Here is an 18,071-nt window from a genome sequence, read left to right as displayed (position 1 = left end):
ACAAAGGACATTTGGATTGTTAACATCATGTCATATTATACACTTTACACTTAACAATTAAAGGTTGTAAAGTACAAAATAAAATATCTTCTATAACTGTTACATCATTTCAAAGGTTCAAATACTTTAAAACTGCTTTCAACTTTTGTATATATGTTAACTTTCTTATACAAGATTATTATTTCACATTAAACATATTACACGTACAATACTGAAATATATCACATATTCTACACTAATCATAGATAAAAATATGATATTACACATGGTTAATCTAAAAATGGTTGACGTTACTGATCACATACCACATTGAAGTTGAATGAATATCATTATTTATGTGGTAAGATGATACTTATATACATTGTCACTTGTAACTTTCAGTACAAGTAGTACAATAATAAAAATATTTGTAACTTCTAAATAAATCAGTTTTTTACCTTCTTCAAGAATCTGTGAACATTTTAATAATAAGAAATTCAACTCAAATATAACAAAATAATGCTATTATTTTTTAAGTCTATTGACTAGCTGTTGGAAAGCTTAATATTTCAAATAGGATCAAACTTTTTAACGTGTTTAAATTTATGAGCTACTACCTGTCACAAATCTTATTGCTTAACAGGAAAGTATCAGAGCCTATTGGAAACCTTACTATTAAACAAGGGAGTACAAGACTTACTAATTGATGGAAGCTATTATTTCACATAGAACTTAAAGATTTTTTAACTGTTGAAAAACTTACTATTTCACAAAAGACTATATGATTTAGAACCTGACAGAAGTCTCACTATTTCACAGGGAATGGGGGAGGATGTTACAAGGGAGCATAAGACATACCACTTGCTTTAAGTCTTCCTATATCACAGGACCCTAAGATTCACTAACTGTTAGAATCATATTCCGCAAGACCCTAAGAGTCACTAACTGTTAGAATCATATTCCACAAGAGACCATAAGATTCAATACCTTTTGGAAATCTCAAAATTTTACAAGAAACCATATGAATTACTACTTATTATTTCACAAAGAATAATGAGATTTAGAAAATACTGGAAACCATACTGTCTCATCTATTACTTGCTTGAAAATCTCCACTTTCACATGGGTCCAAAATATTTACTATATGTTACATTTTATTATTTTAAAAGGGAATATAAGACTTAGTATTTTTTGGAAATAATATTATATCAAAACTTACTTTAATTTACATTTATTACTATCTTGAAAACTATTTTACAAGAAATTATAAAATACATTACTTGTAGGAAATCTTAACAACACACACACAAGTGATTAAAACATCTAGAGTCATTTAAGAATCTTACTATCTCACAAGAAACAGAAGATTTAAAACTAGTCAAAAATCTTTTTATTTCATAAGGGAATGGAAGATTTAGAACCAGTCAAAAACCTTACTATTACACAATGGAATAAAAGATTTGGAACAAGTCAAAACCTTACTATTTCAAAATGGAACAATAGATTTCAAACTGTTTGAAAAACCTTACTATTTCACACGATACCATAAGATTTCCTACTTGTTGCAGAGTTTAATGTTTCACACAAAAACAATGAAAGTTAACGTTTTCAACCCTAAAAAATTTATTTCTGATAGATACTTATCTCCCCTCACTTCCCGATTCAATACTGCACTCTATATGCAAATTTGTTTGTTTGCTATTAGCCTTGAGACTCATCTAAACTCACGTGTGTCCAGATGATATTGCTGCACTGATACTGTTCATTTGAGGCATTGTGGGAAACTTCCTGCAATATTCCCCCCTACTGTGACTTAAATTTTTAAGCATGTGACAGCCCTCCACCAATAGGAATGTGACACTCTCATAGCACAGCTGACTCCCTCTATATTGATTATTCAATCATAACTTCGAGATTAGGTAAGAAAAGATGCACTTGAGCCTGAGAAATACAAACCCCAAGCCTTAAGAGGAGATTCCAGATTTTGGTTGTCCAGAAAAAAGAAATCATTCCAATGATAAGAAAAGTAATGTATATCAACTAGGCAAGAAGGATGAGGCATCCTGGCACCAGAACAAAGTTGGGATAAAAACTGTTTAGCATGGACCCAAATATCAGGAGGTGGAGACTCATAATTGTCAGCAGAAGTAGTTGAATCAAGAAGAGAAGACAAAGAATCATAAAACACAGGAAATGGAAAAAAAATCAAAGGTCTTGTGAGATCAGTGACAGTAGTGGCAAAAACAGGAGGTGGAAAAAGGCTTTCAAAACTTTGTCTTCGTGAAATGGATCCACAAGTAGAAGAATATTCATTTTAAGATCAGAAGAAGGTCCAGGCTGCATGAAAAACTCCAGCTCCCATTGCACAACGGCCATCACTTCCTCAACAGACAAAGAGAAGCCTGATGCCATAATTGTCGTCTGTCTAGCATGAATAACTTCTTGCCGTCCCACACCAGACAAAGTGGAAGCGACAGTAACCTGAGAATTCATAATGTGGAAAGAAAAAACCTACAAAATCTGCAGGTACAGAATTATTTAAATATGAAGCTAGAAAATAAATTTCAAGAGTAAACTTTCCACAAAAAAGTTTTGGTCTGTGATAGTTACACAAGAAAAAAAACTCCTAACTTAAGAAACCTCATTAGCTAAAAAAAAAAAAATACATCTTAAGTCACAGGTGCCAAATTGAGAAGTGGTGATTGAACAATCAGTATAGAGGGAGTTAGCTGCACTAGGAGGGTGTGTCACATTACTATTAATGGAGGGTTGTCACAGGCTCATTTGCATGCAACAACACAGCAATATCACATGGATACACAAGGTGAGAGCTTCAAGGTTAGTGGCAAGCAAAAATGTTTGCATATAGAAGACAGTACTGAATAAGAGTACTATATGTGACTGGAGGTTACATATCATATAGGAATTTACTATCCGAGGGAAATCTTATTATTTCACAAAGAACCATAAGATTTTCTAAGTGTTGGAATCCTTAATATTTTATGAGGGACTGTAGAATGACTACCTACTAAAAGCCATACTATTTCACAAGAGATTATGTAACTTACAATTTAAAAAACATATTATTAAGCACAGGGATATATAAGACTTACATGTAAGAAACCTATTTCATATGATACCATACAATTTACTATATGTTACAAAGCCTATTTCACAAAGGACCACGAGATATACAACATGTTTAGTACCTCAGTACTTGCTAATGGTTACTACTAGTTTCGTAGCTAATTCACAAGAGACCATTAAATTTTACTACTTTTTGGGAACTTAATGTAGAAGTGACCATACATTTATCTTCTTGGTGGAGTTCTTGCTATTTCACAATGGGCTACAAGATTTACTACCTCTTGGAAGTCTTAAAATTTCACAAAGGAATATAATATCTACTACATATGGAAATGTATTTATTTCCCTTGCAGATATAAGATTTACATGTTGAAAATCTAGTTCACAAGAGGCTATAGAATTTACTACATGCTAGGAAACCTCCCTATTTGACAAAGGTCTAAAATTTACAACCAGCTGAAACCAATTTAACAAAAGAATATAATATTTACTGCATATTGGAAATTTTACAATTTAAAACGGCAACATAGGATTTATTACCTTTTGGAAACTTGTATCACAACAGTCTATAAAATTTTCTACCTTTCAGACATCTTACTGTTTCAGAAGGAAATAAAAAATTTACCACTTCACTAGTCTATGAGACTAATTACTTTCTCCATAACTTACACAACATGCGAGGTTTTTAAATTGTAGCTTTCATTGAATTAATAATGCAAATAATACAAATAATGCAAAAAGTAATATATGATAGCATGACAATTAATTATTTGAATTTGAGATACTTGAAGAGCTTAGAAAAAAAATTCAAAAACAGGATAAATCTGAAATAGTGTATTATATGTTTTACATGTAGTTAAGTATGTATCATGTAGATAAAGGTATGTATTTATAACACAAAGTAGTATATCTTGGAACACTTTTCATACAGAATATTCTTCAAGATTTTTTAACACAATTATCTTTTTTTACATTTTGTTACAGAAATCAATCTTTTTTGGTTCTTTTGATGGAAAAATATTACTTTAAGTTTCTTTAATGCCAATATTTTGTTTACTATTTTATTAAGGTGCAATGAAAAATAAAACTCAGCACAAATGATATAAAATTAGGCATATTTCTAAGTTGCAGTCAGATGAATGGCACTGAGAAGCTTTGCAATAAACAGCACATGAAAAATGTAATTGATGAAATTTATAACAATTTGAAACTAATGCAATGACCAGAAATAAATTCTGTTATTTGTAACTGTACTTCTAAAGATACAAGCATTTTTTGCCCGAAACACCTAACCAATTAACACTTCAAATAAACATATCTTCTTAATCTGCCTAAATTACATAAAAAAATGTATTGAAAAGTTTACATTCTGTCTGATTAACAGAAACTAATTACATACAAGTCTGCATAAACATCACCCAAATACAAATATTTTTCAAATTGTGAAAGAGAAGGGAAAGAAATCTAAACTCTGTAAATCACAGAAAGTAGGTCTTAGTGACCTTTAACTTAAACAAATTACTACAAGTCTAAAAAAAATATTGTTCATTTGAGGCATTGCGGGAAACTTCCTGCAATATTCCCCTTTTAAACTTGACTCACCAAGTCTAAATGACATCCACTTAAAGATACATCTCATCTTCTTAAACAGATTAATTAAAGTTCTTGATGACTCTGATAGCACATTGTTTAAGTACATGTATAAAACTAAACTCATAAAAGTGAGGTAAAACTAAGATTTAATGTATCATACTTATTCATTAAGAAGTACATTTACCTCTTTGTCTTGCATACTGTAAAAATATCTCACAATAAAAATTATTATAAATATTCCATCCCGACTAGATTCATTGGCCTAACTGTTTTCTATTTCTTCCTTTGCTTTCTAAGATAAAGTGACACAAACATAGTTTTCATTTCCTTAACTCTGTATTTTTCTGAGTGCTGCTATTAACCAAACTGAAAATATTATATAGTGAAAAGAACTAGGAAATTCCATAAAAATTTTGGACACTTTTATACTTAAAGTGAAACATTTTAAATCGGAACAACATAAAAAAAATTTAAACCTTAGTGGATAATTCTTTTTGACCCTGAATAACTATAATGAGGTGGAGTAAGCAGACACTTAACAATAGTAAAGCTCTTAAAATTAACTTCCATCTAAGGTGAAAAAACCAAACTGAAGAAATCTGTCAAATATATACAGATAAGATGATTCAAATTCACATTTCTAATACACTAAACTAAAAAAAAAAAACTCATTCAATACTACAGTAAAAACATGAAATTCAATCAGCAACTACTAAAACTGCTTGTCTTAAAATTAACGAAACTATGTATCAAGTTCATAAATAACCTAGTAAGTGTTGATTTTTTTCAGCTAAAAATCACAGAAAGTTTGACTTGTTTTTTATATCTTTTGACTAAAAAAAAACAATGTCTATCAAACCCAACTTAAGTTTGCAATATCTTAATGTACAATGATTACTTTGTACACAAGACTTATGACCTTCCCTGGTTTTGAATAAGGAACTACAAAGTTGAACCTGTTGTACCTAGGAAGTACTTTGATCATAAATTTACAGCACATTTATTATACAAAGCATAAGTTGTGTTGTATGTATAACTGGGCAACATAATAACATAATTAAAAAAAAACACAAAATTCTATTAATCAGGTTATTTATATACCAAGACCTATGCTTTATTTGGTTTTTCAATTGAAACAAGTCATTGAAATGTGAGGTTAGTTAGCTGGTCCACTAGTGTGACTAATTGGATGAGGAACAGCACTGAAACCTACACATATCTACATTAGCATAATCAAGTTCTTCATCAACTTGTTTAGGATCAGGTTGAGAGGGTGGTGGGTGTTTCGTATTCTCAGCAGAGGATATTAAAAAAGGGTTTGAGCTGTTTACATTTGCATAATCAGATTCTGTGGATAAAGAAGACATTTTGTAACCAGATGGAAAGGACAGCTTACCATAGATATGCTGGTTGTTTGGGCTAAGAGTTGGAAGATGACCCGCACTTCCACCTGTTAAGTTGAGGTGATCATACTCATGTTTACTACTCTCTCCATCCTCACTTTTGTGAGGACCTAAATCAGTGATTGCACGATATGGAAGCAAGCTTTTGAACTTTAGAGTTGACTTATTATCTAATAATTTTGGACTTAATGGTTCTTCCTCAAAAGAAGCACACAAAGGTTGACTAGCTTGATTTTCTTTTGATTCATCTTTTCTTGCTAACTGTTGGGGAGATAGCGTATCTGATATCTTCTTTAGCTGTATAGGTTGCTCATACTGACCTTCTGGAACAATCGAGTGTCTGCTTGGTACCATGAGACTTTCTTCAAAAGAAAATTTGTTATTGTTGTTCAATTTACTTTTTCTGGGTGGCTTACTGACTGGTGGCCGTGGCTTGAGATTAGGGGGCTTGTCAATGGTTAAAGTTTTAAGATCTTTGGCCAGTGTTGGTAATTCCAAAGCAGAGTAGTTAAAAAAATCATCTTTCTTGTTTAAAAGTGAATTTGGGCAATCCAAGATACACTTCTGGTTGTTAACTTCTGATGTGAGCTTTGAATCTTCTATCGATGGTGGAGGTTGCCAAAGATTAAAACTATTGTTTCCACTTTCTGGTCCAGGACTAGGGCTATGCTGAGAGTCACTCTCACTTGGACTGGACTTTAGAGCACTCATGTGAGCTGTAATACTCTGAAATATAGCCAATCCATGTATGGTTTCAAAGTAAAATTGTCCTTCCCCTGATTGACACCTCCGTCCTGCTTCAAAACAAAATCCTTTAGGAGTTTTTCCATAACGTCGGATGTACCTGTAAGGCCATGTTTGAATCGTTTTCCCAATAGATCCCAACTGTCCTTGCTCTGCTAGGTATACTGAAGCTGATTTAACTATTAACAGATAATTTCCTTGCAAACCGCAACGATTTGCAGCTTCAGATTCAACAACTTTCACTTGATAGACTTCAGCTAAGGAATAAAATTGTGATAAACAATGACTAATTAAAGAAATTTACAATATACTTTTCTTAAATGTATAAAGTTAACCAACAATATTGATACAGGACAAGTTGTTTTACTCTTGTCTTGAAATAGGGATAGAGAAGGTAAGTTAATTATATATAAAAGCCAATCTCTTACATTTTGCATTTACAAAAGTATGAAATATGCTAAATCCTGAGATTCTTTTTAAAATAGGGAAAGTTATGATAAAAAAATAGTAATTAGAAAATATACTAGTAAACATTAGTTACAATGCTGCTTTATAATACTGATCTAACAAGACTCTGATGTTCTTATGAATGGTGACCTCCATATATTTGATTTCTTATGATATTATACTAGGATAAAAGCTATTAGAAATTATTAAAAATAATTTTCAACAACAAACATGTGAAATTAATATTACTCTAAAAAAAGAAAAGCTTTATTACTTCTTGAAACTTATGGCAAGTAAAGAGTAATGAATATTGTTTGATTAAAATGGCAAGAGTTGAAGTCATAATTTTCCTATACTGAAAATTTATTTCAGATAGATATTTACCTCTTATCATATAAATAGCTATTCTCGTTCAGTGCTGTCCTCTATATGCAAAACTTTTTTCCATGCCACAAGCCTTGAGCTCCCATGTACCCTAAAATCAATGTGGTTCAACTGTGTCTCACATGCAAATCATCATGCAACAATTCTCCACCAATGGGTCTGCGACAAACCCTCCTGATGCATGTGACTCCCTCTATTCGATTCTAATGAACTATCACTTCAAGTTTTGGCAGAAAATAGAAGCACCAGTTTTCAATGGGGAGGAAATGTGGGAAGTGTGAGTGGATGTAAGTACCTATCAAAAATAAATTTTCAGTATAGAAAAATTACATCTTCCGATAGCTACATTATCTCTTCTCACATAAATAGCTAGAATCCCACATTGAATAGGTGGAGGGACTAGTGCAAGGGAAAGAAAGAAGCATCCAAAGGACACCCTGGATGAATAGATCCTCACACTAGAGGATCATATGCAGGAGACCACACCACTTCTGTACCAGGTATACTCTTCACCCAGTGTGGAAAGAGGTGTCGCAGACACGGGCATAAATTGGGAAGAGCGTATCCAAAGGGGAGAGGACAATTGTTGTATAGGGATCTGAACCACACAATATTGGAATCTCAATCCCACAGAGTCCATCAATGTGGGTTAGAGTAAAAGGATGTGCCTCTAGGTGTTGAGTGGCTAGGGCACAACGGACTGTACACAGCAAGTCAACTGCATCCAAAACCCAGCTGTCGGGAACTGACGTCTACACGGTGGTAAGATGGGGATCATATCATCAGTAAGTCAATTATATTCCAAAACCTAGTCACTGGGAACAAACATCCATGTGGGAGTATGAAAGAGGATCATACTAGCGGCAAGTCAACTAAAATCCAAAACACAGCCATCTGGTGGGGTAGGAAAGAGGATCATACTGTCTTCACCTCAAGTTCATCAGATCAGAGGGAATCTCGTAGCCCCCCAAATCTATAAACAGGGCATATGATAGCAACATAATGAATTGTTTGACCGATCCAAGAATCCAATATCTGGATGATCAGTACAGTAAAGATGTCTTTGTAATGTAAACTATCTCACTCAAAACCAAGCCAACAGGAAGTGCCCCCAGCATAATAACAGCCTTGGTACAAGAAAATCATTGAAGGATAGTGTAAGAGGAAGAACTGTATTAATCTGCAAGTTAAACCACCACTGTGACCCATAACATGGGTGGAGGGAACAAGAGTATAAATGAGTGAGGAAAAAGAAACATCTACAATACATGTGTAAGGACTTGTGTTGACTGGTTCAGCTATGAATCGAAAATCCAGCCACTGGGAACCAACATCCATGTGGGGGTAGGATGAGGGACCCAAATCAAAGGGGTTAACTGCAATTTTGACTGCTCACTCCAAAGCTACAACATTCCCTTGTATAAACATATACAGAGATGGAGCATAAGATTGGAGGACATCCCATCATCTGCACCAGCAGAACACCACTGCCCTATTCTCAACTGAATCGTTTTATCATTATTTGTATTGTATATCATTATCACATTCAGAAGGATGCCTCCATGGTCCTTCACCCCAGTGGCTTAGAACTGAAAAGTGGTAAGGACAGACATACTCCACTGGAAGAAAATGGAGTGGAGAGTCTGGAGGAATGTCAACACCAGGGACAGTGCAACGGGAAACAATGAAAACTCTATTTTGAAAAGCAGACCGCTCCTGATTAATTCTATCTAAGAAATGGCAGGGATGGGTAACTATCCCCTTCTGCTTTACCCATGAAGTCCATGAGTTAGTAAGTCCAAAATAGGCATATGAATGAAGTAAGTACGTTGTGAGGAAAACCTATGAGTGATCTTGTGGAACACCCCAACTCAACAGAGTGCATTTAGTAACCATGTAAGTTATAATATTTAAGTCATCATGGCCTTACAGTGTGGATTTGACTAGTTTAAGTATACTTGGACAGGCATACTCACCACAGAATGGGATTCATAAAGAACAAGAGGGACATGCCCTTGAAAAATAAGAGGTATATAAACAAAAAGATATCTTACCCAGTCACAGTCTCACCAAAGAGTGAAAGATGGTGACAGATGGAAAATGGTACCCTGACAAGGAAGAAACAGCTATCCAAAGCATATAATGGGAGATAAATGTACGAGGTGTAGTCCCAGTGCTCGATGGAGGAAATAACTCTGATGTACAACAAGGGTGAGATGCAGGTAAAAGTGGAAGATGCCTAATCAGAGGGAGACACCATGAACTGATTACGAGGAAAAAGGAGACAAGAAAGAAAAAGCCAATCAAATCAAAAGCCTTATCCAAAGGGTAAGAGTGGAAGGAAAAAGTCACAAACAGAAGAGTGGTGCCAGGGAATGAAACAGCAGGAAAAGTAACCAATGAAAAGAAGCCATAAAAGCAACTAGGCAACCCAGAGCCAGTACAGGACATAGAAGGCCAACCGGATCCAACTAGGATTAAAGGTGGGAGATGGAAGGAAAAAAAACAGAGAAAAGGAAGAATATGTCCCAAGACTCACCAAAATGGAGGGTAAGAAAATTGATCAAGAACAAAAAGGACAGATCAAATTGAAGCAGGTGAGAAAAACAGATCTGTGTCAGCCAGGAAGGAGCAATCAGAAAGACATGACAGAGTAGCAATGGATGAACGAAAATACTCAGGGAAGATAACGAATGGGATGAGAAAATAAATGTATAAATAGGTCCCAATCCTGTCTTAATGCATCAACAGCCAAGGCAAGTGGATGAGGAATTGGAGACAAAGACATACAGATCTGAAACTAGCTAGAAGAGCAAGACATGAAACTAGTACCTAACTCCATGGTGAACAAACTTAAGACAGCACCACGAGGGCTCAAAAATGGGAACGTGGACATAAGAATACAAAAGGTCAACTGTGGGCATCCTCAATCCTGGAGAAAAAGCCTACCATAGTGTAATAAAAGACATATGAAAAAGGTAAAGAACCCGGAAGTGATTGAGGTGAGACAGATCAATCACAGAACCCCAATCTGCATCGATAATACACAACTAATGAAGGAATGCTTAGATGTAAAACAGGTAAATGACAGATAGGTGTCAGACATGGAACGTGAATAAAGAATGCAACTAAAAAAGAAATAAAATCGAATGTAGCAATACAGATACCACACATGATGCTAAAGTCACAGGAGTAACACCACCAAACAAATGGAGAGGTGGAGGAAAAGAGCCGTCCATAAGTCCTAATTAGAAGTGGAAGGGAAACGAACTTGGCACAAGACAGTGTCCCACCCCAGAAGAAGAAGCCATGTTTGTAGTGAAAGAGCCGAAGATAGCAATCACCCCAACATGAAGGTAAGGAGGTGGAAGGTATCCCATGAAAATCCATAAGAAACAGATAGAACGTCTCAGAAAGGAGGTGTATGGTGGCCAATACCAGTAGGACGAAAGCTGGAAAACTTGGCTAGAGAGAGAAAGGAATAGGATTAACAGATTCTGTCCCCATACAAGCAACAGATGTTAGAAGTGCAGATTAGCAAGAAAACTAAAACAATGTGCCTGATGGTATTCTAAGGCAAAATGAGCCAAAGCCCTTGGAGGGCAAGTCATGCCAGCACCATCTCTCAAAAGACAGACAAAAAGTCCCAGCATGAACTAAAAATAAAATGTTTGGAAAAGGAAGGAAAAAACAACAACAAAAAACTGTGAAACGTGTATAAAAAGAGCTGAGGTAGGCCTAACAGACTCTGCAGTAGAGGCCTGGGCAGACCACTTCATAATCAGATAGAGAAAAATTGTCAAAACAGATGTCATTCCAAATGAGTTCGAAAGTTTGAGGAGGAAGGTGAGCAATAGTGGGAGAAGATTGGGCAGACCCCGGACCCAGGGAGACTCAAAAACGAAATTAATTGTATGAAGTATAAAATATAATTAATTATGAAAATGAAAAAGCCATTGTATTGTAAAATTATGTAAGTGTATGTTGGCAATAAAAAATTTAGTAGATGGTATTTGTTGAAGAAACAATATATTTAACCTAATTTAAGATTTACCAGTAAGATGAATGACAGGTAAGCCTAAAATTATAAAGACATATGTTAAGCCTAAACTAAGGTTGTAGTACAAAAGGATATTACTAAACAGTAATTAAAAAACCCTAACATTACAAGAAGTAGGTACAAATCTAACTAAAAGTATGTTATTGAAACCAAATAACTACAAACAATAATATTAATATCAAAATATTCAAAAAGCTATGACAGTATAACAGCTTATCTGTCCAAAGTCAGCAGACCCAAATCTGTGGGCCATCAAACTCAAGGCCCGAAGAAGATCAACTCATATTACATCAATCTTCTTATGACAATTCCTCAATCAAGTACTGCCACCTGAAGCCAAAGTAATTGTGCTGCAAGTAAATGAAAACATTTTCAAAGCAGAAACATAAGCTTTGGTGAAAACCCCCCAGAAAAAGTGGAAAGCAGTAAAGGTAAGTTATCACTTAAAACAGGTAAAGTGAAGTAGAAAAAAATATAAAATATCTCCACTTTGTATGATATTTAGAAGAAAAAAAAACATGGGAAGAGAGCAAACACAAAATGTCTTGATAACAGCAATGCCAAATGAGAAGTGACAGTTCAGTAGGATCAAACAGAGGGTGTGTTGCACTCCTATTGGTGAAGGGTTGTCGCATGATGAGTTACATGCAACATGCAATTGAACCACGTTTATCTTGGGGTACATGGGAGGTCAAGGCTAGTGGCATGGAAAAAAAAGTGTGTGTAGAGGGCAGCACTGATGAGAATAGCTATTTATGTGAAAGGAGGTAACATACTGTGTCAGAATTACCTTTCAGTGATGAGAGAATTTACATGAACATTTTTGTACAAAAAAAAAAGATTGGATTAACCATATATTACACAAGTTTTATAATAAAATAGAATAGTTATGGGCTTTAATACACAGAAGTCAGAATAGTGAAATATATTTTAAAAAATGCAATCATTATTAAAAGTATTATTTTTGCTATTTTATCTATGTTATTCTAAATTGAAAACTGTGTACAATTATTGAAAAGTATGTTTTTTATCTTTTCAGAAAAATATTTTAAATAATTACAACATAGGACAAAAAGAACATTAAAAAAATGTTTCTTGTTTAATGAAAAGCTTGTTTTTATACTTTTGTACAGAAGCTAATAGCAGCAATTCTGATATGTTATAAATATTATTTCATATACAGCAGTTCAGCTTAACTCAAATGAATAAGAAAAATAGTGCATGAAAAACAAGACATGGGAAAAGACCAATTGTGGCTTTAATTGTGAAAGAATTACAAATACGATAACTGTTTGCTCTTGGTATTAACACCTTATTAAGTAAAATTAGATTAAAGTAATTATGTATATTAAGAGGAAGTTTAATAACAGATAAGTCACTAAGAAAAACTTTTCAATTCTAATGTTGCATTACAAGATGCTGAAGCAACAGTTACTCAGAAAAAAAAAGAATCACTGAAAGCCTTGTTAAACATGAAATGAAGTTTAAAAAATGGATTTGTAATTTTCATTTTTTTCTGACTGTCTATTTTAAAAACTAAAAAAAATCTTCTATTTACTTTCCATTAAAAAAACTTTGAGAACACGATTACTCAAGGTTGGATAAATATCAGAGCAAGTGGTATTTTGGCTGATGAATGCTGGTATGAAGATTTGCTGCGTAAGCAATTTTGGGTACTTACTGTGTATAACAGTGTATATTTTTAATATTAACTTATTGAATTCATATAAACACACACATATCATTGACTTTTTAACATACCCACCAAAGAAAGATATCAATCATCTCATGCTAAATTTTACTGCAAAGGTATAGCACAGCACACTCAAAAACTGTGTGTTTAGTAATACTGTAATATTTTTGTGGAAGTAAGGTTGGGGTGTTACCTGGTAGTGTAGTACAAGACACCCCACCATATTATGAACCAAGCTATTCCTGGTGGTTTGGTCCAGCCAGATGGGTCTTGGTTTTATCTAGGGTGAGATGCTTCTCTTTGCATCTGATTATTGGGGTGAGTATCTCATGTATTTTTCCTATAGAGAATGCAAAAGATTTTTGTGACACTTTCTTTTGCTCTACCACCTCTCCTAGCAACAAATACCAGAATAAAACTGGTCAAAGAGTATTCCCTGCTTCAGATGGATGTAGTATTCCACTTAGTGCTGCCCCACTAGGCTACCTTCCACCTCGTGGATGTCACTCTCCACGAAAAAAGTGTCAGAAAGGAGCTCATCTTTGTTATTTCTTTCTCTGTACCAGCCCCTCCACCATATTGTATGTGGGATTCTAGCTCTTTGTGGTGCAGAGAGGAGAGTACCATTTTTGAAGTTAACATTTTCCTTATCTGAAAATGTATTTCAGATAGATACTCACCTCTCTGCACCACTTCCCACCTTCCTCCCCATTTTCAATGTATCTAGTTTGCCTCAAGAATGAACCTATGCTCAAATGATAGTCCTCATGTGTGTGTATTACTGCACCTGGAAGATGTATCACCCTCCTACTGGTGGAGGGTTATATTCTAATGACAATTACATCATAAGTTAATTCAATACACATTGACATGGCAGTGAACACAAGGTAACAGCTCTTTGTGGTGCAGAGACAAGTAGCATTTCTCAACTTAACTTTCCCTGAGTGGCAAGTGGGGTTGGGTGAGGGCCAAAGTTTGCTTATCAATTTCTTACAGGAATGATGAAAGCTGTAATTAAACCCTTCCATGTCAGGGTTTTTCTGGAAATGAGTGCAGAAAATGTCAGCTTTTTCATTTCATTTTTTTATAGATTATACCTAAATATTAATGAAACAAGAGTTCTTTTATGAACTGTTGTTATATTTTTGCACAAAATGCATTTGATAGATAAATGTTACATGTATGTGTTTTTATGTGATAAATTGATAGAGATCAACAGAATTAGCATTTCCAATGCCATCTAGTAAACACTGATTGTAATAGAAACGTGTAAATAAATTCGAGCAAATAATTTAAAATATGGAGAAAAGTGGTTTGCCTGAATTAGCTCAGACAAATATTTTTTTAAACATGGAGATAGCCCAAGTTACCTTGGGGCAAATCACAGAATTAATGAACTGAGCTATTCTTCTCAGCAAATCAGATAATAGCTGCAGGCAGTAATGCCCTTAGTTTGCACCATGGACTTGGGTACATTATGATGTCGAGATTAACTGAGTATTTAAGCTCATGGTTGTACTAAAGAGCTCAGCTTTAGTGTGATTTTCACCTGCCTTTAATTTTGTGTGAGAACTCTTTAAAATTCTCACATGAAATTTTTACGTACTTTCAGTTCCTTTTAACTTTATATGAAAGTTCCTAAAGACCTTGCATTACATTTCTGCATACTTAATGAGAACTCCTACAGTTCTAGTGCAACATGGACTTTTGCTCTCATGTTTGTTTGTGCAAGTGCCTATTTAACTATTGCCCAGGTTTAATTAAGTTGTTTATGTTTGCTGTAAATGAACAGTGTAGAATCTGCTTCAGGAGATAGTGAAGTATTTTTAAAGTAAGGTTATTATTGTAACAAAATCTAAATAGAAGTTTAACAAGAGTTTACACAAGAGATAACTTTACTGTTTTACTTTTAACTGGGGGACACTTTCACATAGTGTTTTTATTTTACATTTTTTAGTTTAAAGTACACACAGGATCATTTGCCCATTGTATAGCATTGTTTTTTGAGAACATCAGTAAATATTTATTTGTGTGAAACTTGTCTTGTTTCATTCCTTGCAAAATCCAATTAACCGCCGTTCATAGGGAAATACATCTCAAAACTAGAGATTCGAGAACCTCCTGTTACTAGAAGGCCTAACTTTTCTGCTGGTTATCTGAGGGATACCACATAAATAAATAAAATCTTTGTAACACAAGTAACAATCATTTCACCTGAATGCCTTAACCTCTGAAAGCAATGTGTACGATTATCCTTATAGCAAAAACTAAAAATTTGCTACACTGGAATTCAATGAATTTAAAGTCTGAAAATATGGTTATTGGATTTAACTTGAAACACATGGGCTATAAAGGAGAATCCCTACTGCTATTAAAAGATATTTTCTACAAAAAAAGTGATAATGTATGAGCTTTCAACCAAAATTAGACACATTTATTTGAATAAAATATTACATTTACTGCCAAATCCCGAATCACTAAAATGGTGAAAAGTTTTGAATCACTCACTATTAAGACAAAAAATTTCAGTAATAATATGAAATAGTTAGTCAGTAATGCTTTTCAAAAATTCCAGAAAAAAACAACCAAGAATGGTCACTATAATTAGATTAACAGATTATCTGAATCCAATTTAAAAAGATATATTTTTAATAATTACTTACGTGCATTTATGGAAGCATAAAGTAAGTTTTCTTCTTCTGTAGATTCTTGAAATGTATTTGAAAAAGAGGATACTTCGGTTGAACTGTTGGATGACAAACCAAAGGCTACCTCTTGAATGCTGGACACCCAATCCATCATTTCTTGAAAAGTTTCTGCTGATAATGTGTAGGTATGATGTATCGTTCGAACCTAAGAAGAAAAAAAAAAAAGACACATATTACATTTTTTCTGACTATGAAATATTTGTAAACTCCACTAAGTAAGCATGAGAAGGCTATTTATTCTACTAACTCATGCTTACACCATGGCTTTAATGAAAGTGGCTTCTTACATACAAAACACAAGGGTATTGTTGTTAGATCTATGTGTTTTCTCTTTCCTAAAACTACACTGAATGCTTATTTCCCAGGGACTGTCTTAAAAATGAAACACAATATGATGTGGGGCTCACAAACTGATCTTAACACAAAACAAGATTTCTTGTTGTAAATTTGAACGGAAGGTTTTAATAACTAAGTATGACAGTAAAGCTTGCATAGTTTGATTAATAAAAATAAATTTAAAGTAACTGCTAAACATGAAATACATATATTTTAAATCTTTAATCATGAAGAAAAATGCCTGTTTTTGTTTTTAGAGCTTTGGAAATTTTTTACAGTGTGATCAGACATATACATATTTGCTTAATTGCCCGAGTTTCTTAGGCAATAGGATTTTTGAGTACTGGAATAAGTGATTTGTTAATAAGTGTGATGTTGCCAAAGTATTGTGTTCTTACAAGAAATTTGTTACAATACCTGAAAGTTAGTATCAAGAAAATGTATAAATGCACAGATTATTTCTGAAATAGAAGTATATTTACAAATCTTCTAAATTTTTATAATTCATAGCGTATATGTATTAGTGAAACATCTGCATAAATTTAACTTGCAGTAGCATTTGAGCTACCAACTTCTTGTGAAACATTTCATTTGTGGATATGTGGTATATCCAGGTCAAACTGAATTAACTTTAGAGTAACAGAATAGGTCCACTTAATAACAAGACATTCAGTCAAGATTCTGATTATGAAGTAATGCAATATCTCCGAGTAAATTAGCCATGAGAATGGAATAAAGAGACTGGACTCAAAGTAAAGCAGAAGTAACCAATATTTACTCAAGATAACACCTGAACTACCACTGAAGAACACTGCTATCAACATCTTTGCACAACATGCAGTATTGCAGCAATACTCTTGAGGAGTAGAACAGGTACTATCTACTAGAGAACAACAAAGGAACATGGCAGATTTCTTGCCCATGTATGTCATGATATAAAAGACTGTTTAGTCTAGATGTTATTGATTAATTTGTTTTTGAGAGTGAATATTTTATTACTGCTTAGTTTTTGTTATAATAAGAGTTAAAAGCAGATGATTGTAGAAGGTTTTGTTAATAATTCAATGATGTTGAGACTACTGAACGTCACGTGCAATACATTGATGCCGAGAATATAGAAGGCAGACAAACGATTAGGTGATAAAGATATAAATAACGTGAGATGAGCGGGAACCAGCAGACAGATAATAGCAGAAGAAAGTATACTTACAAAAGGAAAAGTTAACTATTGTAGAAGTGATAGGCCTAACATTTAATATGTTAGAGTAAGACTAACAGTAAAAAAGAAGATAAGAAAATAATGTATTCCATCAAAGCGTGGTTCTAAAGTAACTGAATCAGCCTGAGTGCACTTTGACAAAAGGAACAGAGGATCTTCAGAAGAAAGAAAACCAAACGATTATGGTAACTTTGTAAGTGAATCACACACAGAATACTAGTACGATAGTGATAGAGAAGATAGTTTGGCTTGTTAACTGAAATTCTAAAGTAATTTAACAGGCCTAAGTGGACTTTTGACAAAAAAAAGAGCACTATACATATAGTGTTTATGATATGCCTATAAGTATAACATCTATAGTGTGAATGATTTATTATACATACGTTTAACTTGTTCCAAATATATATATATATTGATT

General features: G+C 33.8%; 1 protein-coding gene across 2 annotated transcripts in view; it reads right to left on the bottom strand.

Moving 5' to 3' along the window:
- Positions 1-1,249: 1,249 nt before the first annotated feature.
- Positions 1,250-18,071, bottom strand: part of LOC106463599 — a 23,613-nt gene continuing 6,791 nt past the window's right edge. The window contains exons 3-5 of one of the 2 annotated variants that reach the window (XR_002611516.1): positions 16,054-16,243; positions 1,457-7,063; positions 1,250-1,411 (exon numbers count right to left, since the gene is read on the bottom strand). Coding sequence is in view for 1 of the 2 variants with exons in the window: in XM_013923646.2 (XP_013779100.1) it covers positions 5,841-7,063; positions 16,054-16,243 (1,413 nt within the window). In the remaining variant the exon portion in view is untranslated. Of the gene's footprint in view, positions 7,064-16,053; positions 16,244-18,071 lie in introns of both variants that reach the window. The other variant, XM_013923646.2, reaches the window with a different exon arrangement.

The sequence above is a fragment of the Limulus polyphemus genome, unplaced genomic scaffold (assembly GCF_000517525.1).
Source record: "Limulus polyphemus unplaced genomic scaffold, Limulus_polyphemus-2.1.2 Scaffold1443, whole genome shotgun sequence".
NCBI classification, from domain to species: domain Eukaryota; kingdom Metazoa; phylum Arthropoda; class Merostomata; order Xiphosura; family Limulidae; genus Limulus; species Limulus polyphemus.
Note: the sequence above shows the minus strand (reverse complement) of the source record. Positions and strands in the feature narration are given on the sequence as shown.